Consider the following 9,111-nt stretch of genomic DNA (forward strand, 5'->3'; position numbering starts at 1 on the left):
TGTTAGTTTTGTTTTACGATTTATGTAATTTACCTTAAAAATTGTGTTGTCAATTAAATTTGTAGCAATCATGTGCAATGTACAGGTCACTAAGGTGCCTTCACAGCATTGCGTTGCGTCGACGCAACGAAAGATCTAACCCCATCGGCAAATATTGGCTTTGACAGCTCTGCATTGCGAAAACAAATGAAATTTGAGAGTCGTCAGCTCCTGAAAATTGGCCCGGGAAAGGTCGATTTATGATTTCAATAATCGGGCAATACGCATGTTGTTTTTAAACTTTCGCGCTACATCATTCCTCAAAATTATCTTCTCAGCTGTTAATTGCGTTGAAATTTAAATGTGGCGATAAAAGTCGTTGATGTGTCATCAGTGATTGCACTTGCCTATGCAGAATTACAACTATAATTATTTATTTCCTAAATCCAACTGCATGAAAAATAGGTTACTGATTCGATCGACGGATTTTTCTTCCTCATAGGAAAATCCACTAGGATCGGTTGAACACTAATTGCTTACGCTTGGTTTCGCTAATATTAGGGCCTCCTTCGCTTCTATAGCGTTGGGGTGTTTCTCCCTCGTCCCCTCCCTTCCGCTCCTATCCTTTCCCAGAGGCGTCGACGGGCTCCCATCGCGGCGGCGCCTCTTTCCTTTTCCCTTCCTCTCCAGCCCCTCCCCGGGTGATCGGGCGTTTAATCCACGGGCATGGTTCCCGGTCCCGGTATGTTGTATCCTTTGAAGGGTTCACCTAGAACCCTCATAGTCTGCATGAAAAATAGCAAATTGCATATAGACGGTGAAAATGAGTAACGTGAAACGATATCAGAAAAATTTATTTGGGATCGTCATTGCTAAAACAGCTATATGCAGCCAAGTTACCCAAATAGCTTCAACTTAAGCAAGCATGAGGGTACATTTATATTATATAAATTGGTATTTAGGAGACCGTAGTCACTGGCAAGGAGCTCTTACACTGTATTCATCTGGTAATACCGATGACGGATGTGTGCTATGGTAATCCACGGCCCTTTTGTGATCGTAATCTAATTTAGAGTTTGACATTTGTCTTGTTTTGAGAAAATACTCGAGTTAATTATGATTAAAACTTCAAAATAATATTGAATAATGAAACTAATGGCAATCATCGCTCCCAATTCAGCTACTCTTGCATTCTTGCTTCCATCATACCTAAGCTTCCCATAAACGACAACCAATGCGCAATCGCCTGCGCACTGCTGCTTAAACACGGAGAAAATCCAACGCGAATACATTTTTCTGCGACGGCGCAGCCTGCTGGCGAAATTACGTCATCAATTTTCAAAGACATATCAATTTTTTAGTTGCCAAATAGCAAATTACATACAGACGGTGAAAATGAGTAACGTTAAATGGCACCAGAATTTTTTTTTGTGATCATCTTCGCAAAAACAGCTTGGTGCAGTCAAGTTACCCAAATAGCGTCAACTTGAGCAATCATATGGGTACAGTTTTATAATATAAATTGGTATTTAAGAGCCCGTAGTCACTAACATGGAGCTCTCACACTGTGTTCAGTAATACCGATGACGGCACCTTCTATGGAGTAATTGGGAAGCTCCGATTGCCCTTGAGTGGTCCGCTCAAAATCCATTGCCTTATTCTTCATCTCGTTATCTCATATATCAAAAATCTCGCAAAAGATCACAACCAATCCGAAGAAAAAACGTTAAAAGTGATATTTATCCTTCTTATCCACTGAGTTCAGTCAACAGAATCGCAATTATTTTGCCCGAGCGTTGATTGCCAGTATTTTAAAATTGGTAATCCCTTCATCTCTATTTTTTATAAGGCACAAAAGATAAGATAAGGCTGCTCGCTCTCTGTGGGTGTAAAGGCCTTTTCCTAAGCCACAGGACGAGCAGATCTCTTTTGAGTTGCATCTGAGGAACTGATCCGCCATCTTGTCGTTCAAATCCTTTTGTCTGAGAAGAATGACTCCATCATTTTGGATCGAGATTTATGTAAGTTTAGAAAGGCATTGAAAGAAGAGGTTTGATTCGTGAGAGTGAAATAATTTTCCCATGTAATTAAGAGAAGTAATGTGTTATACGTTTCAGGATTGCCTTCTCTGCATTGGGAATAGGAGAGCAGTGGAAGGAGCGAATACAAATTTCAACTAGATTGCCTTAACTATTGGGTAAGTATATGCAAACGCATTTCATCTAAGTTTTCTTTGAATTGTGCATTACAGCGCGATTGCTTTACTTAAAATAAGCATGCCTTTTAAGTGCAATATTAAATCTAAAACATTCGACCAACAGAGTTAGAACGTAATGTATGGTAAGTATGCAGGGAAAATATTTCTTGTGTTATATCCATAGAACGTTTTTCGCCACCGTGTATTACATAATTGTTCGAAAGTTTACAGACTGAATACGATATTCCGAAACTCTATTCAAACAAAATTTTCAGTTTTCTATTCATGGGAAATAGTCTTATCGTAAAGAATGCGCGTAAAAATAGCTTTTGAGATCTCTAGACCATATTAATCAGAGGCCATCATTAGTCAGTTCTTATGAGCTGATTATTTTTGGTTTTTAAACTCGGATACATTTTTGACCCATAAAGGCGTTCGAAATTTTGGCATGTGATCTGAGAGACAGATGCGTTTTTTAAATTCTTAATACTTTTACAATGACTGTTTAAAGTGTCAATAATCATCGCAATCTTCATATTTTTGAGTAATAAGGACACGAAAGTCTTAAAAATTAACTATTATTATTATTCACTAGAGGACCCAGTTAGATTCGCATATCACCTTCATTTATGAAGCTATGCATACAAATATCAATTGTACTTCGTTCGTATCGCTAAAATCCGAAAACAGCTAAACCGGCTTCCTTCTCTCAACCACGTTACGGATTATCTTATCATTATGTTAGAAATAATTATATCAACAAACAGGTACCTGCAAACAATGTTTTATGTCAGTACAGTTTATGTGTAATCATTATTAAATGCTGTTATTTAATAAAACTTGCTTACGTTTGGATTCAAATCGTTGTTCTAATATAAAAGGTTTTGCAGTTCTCTGGCAATAATTCGCTTCAGTGATGAATTGTGAGCACAACGCCTATCAGCTTTCGTATCTGCATTGTCCGTGGGGATAGAGGCCAACCAGTGCATTCAGCTAAAAATCCATTACCTTCATCTTCATCTCGTGATCCCATATCTCAATAATTTTGCAAAACTCTCAAGCAATCCGAAGAAAAACCGTTAAGAGTGATATCTATTCTTCTTATCCATCATTTTCAGTTAAGAGAATCGCAACTATTTTTGCCCGAGCGTTGACTGGTATTATCGTGAATTGGCAATCCCTACACTTCAATTCTTTATGCGTCACAAAAGATTAGATAAGACCGTTCTCTGTGGGTATACAGGCCTCACCCTATGAAACAGTACGAGCAGATCTCTTTCAAGTTTTGTCTGACGAATTGCTCCGCCATTTTTTTCTTCAACTACTGTTATCTAAGAAGAACTTTCCATCAATTTGTATTGAGGGTTTGCTTCATACGAGTATAATAATTTTCCCAACTCGGTAACAGAAGTAATTTTATTCGTTTCAGGATTGCCTTCTCTGCATTGGAAATAGAATAGCTAAGAGAGGAGCGAAAAGCGATTACAACCAGATTGACTAACCTATTGGGTAAGTAATTGCAAACTCATTTATTCTACGCCTTTCTTGGAATTGTCCAATTCTATCGGTGATATCCAATATCAGCGATTGAGGAATTGGTCGTGCCTGTGGGCTGGCTTTACCGAACCTTCTTCATAGGATGTTGCCGTGAATTATTTCCTGTGAACTTCGCCTTTGTCCTGAAGCTCATAGTCGTGTAGAAACCCTTTCCTCCTAGCCATCTCTTAATTTTTACTTGAAGAGGGAAGTCACACTGCACTAGATCGGAATAACACCGCGGTTGATCGAGAATGTTCTGTTGAAATAGCTCGAGGAGCCGTTGCGCAGCGTCAGCTATAAGGTGACAATCATTGTCATGGACCAGAACACTTCCTCAAGTTTTACAGTACTTTATTTTGTTTTGGATGGGAATGGAATAGATGTACTGGTTCACACTGTTTCATATTCAAGCTCTAAGGCATTAAAAATATTTTGTCGGGATAAATTTCAAGACTTCTCAATGCTTAATCCATTCGGCAAGTTCTCTGGATTTATCTCCGCAGCACGCACTTGGCAAGAGAATTAATTGATGCTATGCAACTTATGAGATGGCTGCTACCTTTAAACTAAGAACTTATGGTCAGTAATGAATAGCACGTGAGGTGCTGGGGACACGCTTTTTCCATGTCTGCGCTGTACCTGCCTGTCACTTGTAAGGCATTTTTGCTGAGCGATTGGTTGAGGTTGAAAATAAACTTCCCTCGAACAATGGTTCTTTTATCAATATAGTGAAGCAGCTCCTGTGAAATTTGCAATGAAATCTAAATTAACTTTTTCGAATGACCCTTTCGAAAAAATTTAGGTTCTCATCTGTCTCCTTCATTTCATTTATTTGTTGTATCGTCATTTGACACTACCTATTAAATGAAATATGTAATGAAAAGTAGAATTTCTTATACCAAAAAGGACTCAGGTTCAGGTAATCGAGGTTTTATTTGAATAGACCTTTCATATAAGCTTCACAATTAACGCAAGTGTTGTGGGCGCCCTTAGCAATTGCCGACCTGGCCGAACTCCCTTTGGAGATAAGAGAAAAATATAAGGGGTATAAGCAGAGCAGCTTGTATGCATTACACATTTTATATTCGCTTCATTATAAACGTGAGTGTTGTAGGGGCCCTCGGCGATTGTTCACCTGGCCAGAATACCCCCGAGGATAAGAGAAAAATATGGGGGAGATAAGCAGAGCAGCATGTATACATGACTGAGGGATATTTTAAACGTAGCTATTCTCCATTGTCAAATTATTTCAAGGTTTTGCAGTCGAGTATGTAGTCTGAAGGTTAAGTTCAGTTATATTATATAGTTGATGGTATAGATGGGAGGACAACCAAGAGCAAAGGTAACTTGAATTTCTAAGAGGAGAGAAGGAAGTGAGGAAGATCAGTGGCGCAGGGAGGGGGATTTTGGGGGATAAAACCCCCCCAGAGCTTACAGAAATTTTTAAATTTAATCTATTTTACTTAATTGGATTAATATTGCTTACAGAATAGTGCGACGATTAATAAAATATTCCTCAGAAGGCCGTAAAAATACCATTTTGAACCAATAATATCTTAATTTTTTCCGGCAGAAGGCCTCCGCAATTCCCACTAACCCTGGCGGGTATGCAATATCTCAAGCACCCAAGTATTAGTTGCGTCTGAAAACCCCCCTAGCCTTAATTCCTAGCTGCGACCCTGAGGTGGATAGCCTGGCGTAAGCATACTTTCAATGAATGGTACCAACATGTTCGCAGCTAGGAATTAAGGCTGGGGGGTTTCAAATTAAGTTATTACTCAGGAACATGAATTATTGTTTTAATTTCTGTTTTCCCATCTTATAATGTCAGATCATAGATTTTCATGAATATCATCCCTATTTTCATATAAACCTACCTTCCCTTGTAATTCTAGGTCCCGTAGTATACGATCGGTACACCCGCTTGGTTTCACGTAGCAAACTGTCCCGAATACCTATTAGCGTCGCTATATCTATTTTTGTCTCCAGCGGAATCGTTTGTTCCATGAAGAAACGATCGTTTTGATTGATTGCGTTTAAAGAATGCCATTCTGGAGCATTTTCCTTTTTACTCTTGGTTGCATGGTAAGCGAGATATTTTTTCTCAAGTCACGCTTATGCTTTAGTTGTTATGTTCCAACTCTGCTATTGACAACTTTTAAGGTTATAATTTCATATTCATTCTGTTTCTTTGCAGTCAAAATTTCATCCTTTCTTAGCAACACTAAGACCGTGTGTTACTCCTCGCTGACCAACGCCATCACGCCTGGTTCCCACTGGCAACTCCCTGTGTTCTGAATCCAACATTTTCTTAAGTAATTATTTCATTCTTTCGAAATAATGGCAAGCAACATTTCTACTAGCGGCGCAGAGCAATTTGTTGTGGAGAGGCTCTTTTCTGGATTGCTGAATGGCTCATTTCTCCAGCATAAGGAGCTATTGAACATGTTGGAAGATGTGGATGTACGGCACGCGCGGCAAAGAACATTCTTGCACATTGGGGTGGGACTTGGTAAGGCCGATTGGGTGCAGGAGTTATTAGCAAGAGGGGCTGATACGGACATTGCAGATGAGAGTCAACTGAATGCACTTTCTTCAGCCGAAGAGATGGTGCGGCAGTTCCCTGATGACGAAGAACGGTCAAAAATTCTGAATTTGGTGACGTTGGTTCACAGGAGAGACCAAGTTATTTTGCGTCGTCTGGATGCATCGTCGAGTAGGAGCGCTGATCATGTGACACCAGTGGCTAGCCCAGAATGTGACATTGCATCTCTCAAGTCCTCTGTGGACTCATTGAGGCGAGAGATGAAATCTCTTGTGCGACAGCTGAGCTCATCGTTGGAGGAACTCAAGGCGGAACTTTGTGCACTTGACACAGGGTTGCGTCGCTTGGAGGAGGACGTGAAGTCAACAGTGGAGGATGTGACCTCAGTCAAGTTTGGAATAGGAGGGGAGTCTGACGTGAGAACTCCTCCACCTGATCCAGCCACAGCTAGGCTGGAGTGCGTGGACGCCATGTTGCGTAGGACTGCGGTAGTTTATGGAAATGGAATGGAAGTGATGCGGAGATTGTATGAGAGACTGTATGACGGAGATGAATGTACTGCGTGTATTATTAAGTTTTTGAGTGGGGATGATCGGGTGAAGGTGATGGTGGATTTAGAATCTGAGAACATTGAAAGGATGAAGGAGAAGGTTGTAGATTTGGATGGGAGTCGGGTAAATGGGAGTGGATGGTGTTCGTTTTGTGATTTTGAGAGTATGATCATATATTTGGGCGCAGATGTTTCTTCTGTTAATAGTGAGAAATTCGTATGTACTGAGCTAGCTTGGGCCCTCTCACAACTATCTCTCAAGTTAGTTTATGATAATGAGTGGAGGCCTTATAGCAGGGGAGATGTCGGACGCGAGTGGGAGTGGATGAGGGCTCTAGAGGAGGCGGAGGAGGAGCGGAGGAAGAGGGGATGGGGATTTGATTGGTATGTCGATTATGCATTGGATCGGAGGATACAGTCGGCGAAGTTATGTTACCTCGCCGCTGTTGTCCCTCGTGTTTTCACCTACAGTAAACCCATCGAAGCAAGAGCTTTACTGCAGCACCGTGTCCCTCTCCTCCTCTCTTTTTACACCAAAAACGTGATGCCTGCACTGCTAGCCAAGGCGAGGGTGAGTTCTGTCTCTATTTATCGCACTTATACTTCCCCTCTCTCAATATTTCCACTGCATCAATTATTTCCTGTCCTTTTCGTTGGCATCCCTTTGGCTCCTATTCCAATACAAACAATATCAAGAGATGGATTACATTCATTTTTGTCTTGGCATTGGTCTGGAGTCTTTTTTTCACTTCTATTTGGTTTAGGATGTTAAAAATAATCTTTCCGAATATATAATGGTTGTGCTTACGTGGAATTTTAACGTATGTCATGGTCTTAATCAAAATATTAAAAATCATTACAAAAAGCTTTATTAGGACATAAATCGTTTATTCGTAAATTTAAATATCAACGTAGTTTTGAATAATTGAAAGATTTGTTCGTAATGTAATTTTCCAAGATTTGCCATAATTGGGCCATTCATTGCAGATATTTTTATGCATGAAGTTTTTTATGGTGAAGTGGAACTTCTCGCACATATTAACAATTTGTCCTTTGTTGTCTATGAGAAGTTTTATTTTATGCAAGAAAAGTATAGCCGTTTCGCCATATTTAATGGCAATAAAGTTTCGTTTAACATTCTTAAATTATTCATATTCCGAGTTGCATTGAAAAAAATTACGATTGTTATTACGGAGGCTTCCGCGGTTAGTTGATTGGTGATGGTTTTCCGGGTTTACACCGCGTTGATACATGTTTTGCGCCCGAAACTGTCGTCCGCAAAGCATGTATCAACGCGGTGTAAACCCGGAAAACCATCACCAATTACGAGTGTTATTGCTATAATGTGCTCATGGATATCGTATTTTTAAGATGCTTACTGTTAAAAATATTAAACTCCACCTATCTGAGGGATATATTATAAATTTTAAGGTAATATAATATAAGGAAGTAAAAGATCGTCAATATTCAAATCCATGAGACATCCTTCTAGTGATATATATTTCCACACAGTTGTTAGTCTTGCCATTTTTTGACTCGTAAAATAAATGATTCTCTTAGAACGGAGGTTAGTTTGAGAATATTTTACAACTTTTTGTTTAGTTATTGCCATCACCGTTTTGTTAAAGGGGTAAAATCTCATCTCACTATGAATTTGGACATATTGTTAACATTGCATTTTGGTTGTGGTTGCATAGGTTTTCCACGGTTGCATAAATTAATTTCTAATCTTTTCTTTCAGAGATGTATTTGGCCTGACATACTTTGGAGGACGTGATGAAGCCAGTCCTGAAAAGAAAATTGTTTACATTCATTAGATTTTCATCTAGCCTCTCAGTTTTTGTACGGTTGGGTTAACTTAATTAGTCTTTTATTTCCTGAAATTTTTACAGCTACATACTGTTAATATTCACTTGTCTTTTAGTAATTTCATGTTTGTTACATGGAATTCACTGCTTTCATTAGGTTGGTAATAACATTTTGAGATTTTAGATTTTTTTAATTTCCATATGTTGAACAATTGTACTGTATTTCTTTATTTTCGGTCTAATTATATGTTATTCATTCACGCCTTTCAAAAATTTTACTTTTGTTAAGATCTATATATTGAAGTGGTCCCAACACACTCCCTTCCCTTTTCAGGCTAGACCTTTAAGCCTTCCCCACGGGATTTGACCGAGGATGATGAGTCGGGGTTCCACTAAATAAAGGTGGTGCTGTTCGGCCGTGACGGACGATGACACCGTTCGGTCGAAGAACGATTGATGCCCCTCCACAACCAGACTTTTGTCGCGTGAATGA

At 39.3% G+C, this 9,111-nt stretch overlaps 1 protein-coding gene across 2 annotated transcripts; it reads left to right on the forward strand.

The window, feature by feature from the left end:
• Positions 1 to 1,908: 1,908 nt before the first annotated feature.
• On the forward strand, positions 1,909 to 8,795 carry LOC124172830. Of its 2 annotated transcripts, XM_046552325.1 has the most exons (5): positions 1,909 to 2,000; positions 2,097 to 2,176; positions 3,606 to 3,685; positions 5,913 to 7,381; positions 8,552 to 8,795. In XM_046552325.1, the coding sequence occupies exons 4-5, from the start codon at positions 6,056 to 6,058 to the stop codon at positions 8,585 to 8,587; spliced, it is 1,362 nt and encodes a 453-aa protein (XP_046408281.1). In that variant the 5' UTR covers positions 1,909 to 2,000; positions 2,097 to 2,176; positions 3,606 to 3,685; positions 5,913 to 6,055; the 3' UTR covers positions 8,588 to 8,795. The 2 variants fall into 2 exon arrangements, with proteins under 2 accessions (XP_046408281.1, XP_046408280.1); XM_046552324.1 differs by lacking the exon at positions 8,552 to 8,795 and having other exon boundaries at positions 5,913 to 7,929.
• Positions 8,796 to 9,111: the final 316 nt, after the last annotated feature.

The sequence above is a fragment of the Ischnura elegans genome, assembly GCF_921293095.1.
Source record: "Ischnura elegans chromosome 13 unlocalized genomic scaffold, ioIscEleg1.1 SUPER_13_unloc_3, whole genome shotgun sequence".
NCBI classification, from domain to species: Eukaryota; Metazoa; Arthropoda; class Insecta; order Odonata; family Coenagrionidae; genus Ischnura; species Ischnura elegans.

Bases quoted from the DNA above. Each gene is read 5' to 3' on its own strand.
- LOC124172830 (XM_046552324.1), top strand. From the start codon at position 6,056: ATGGCAAGCAACATTTCTACTAGCGGCGCAGAGCAATTTGTTGTGGAG.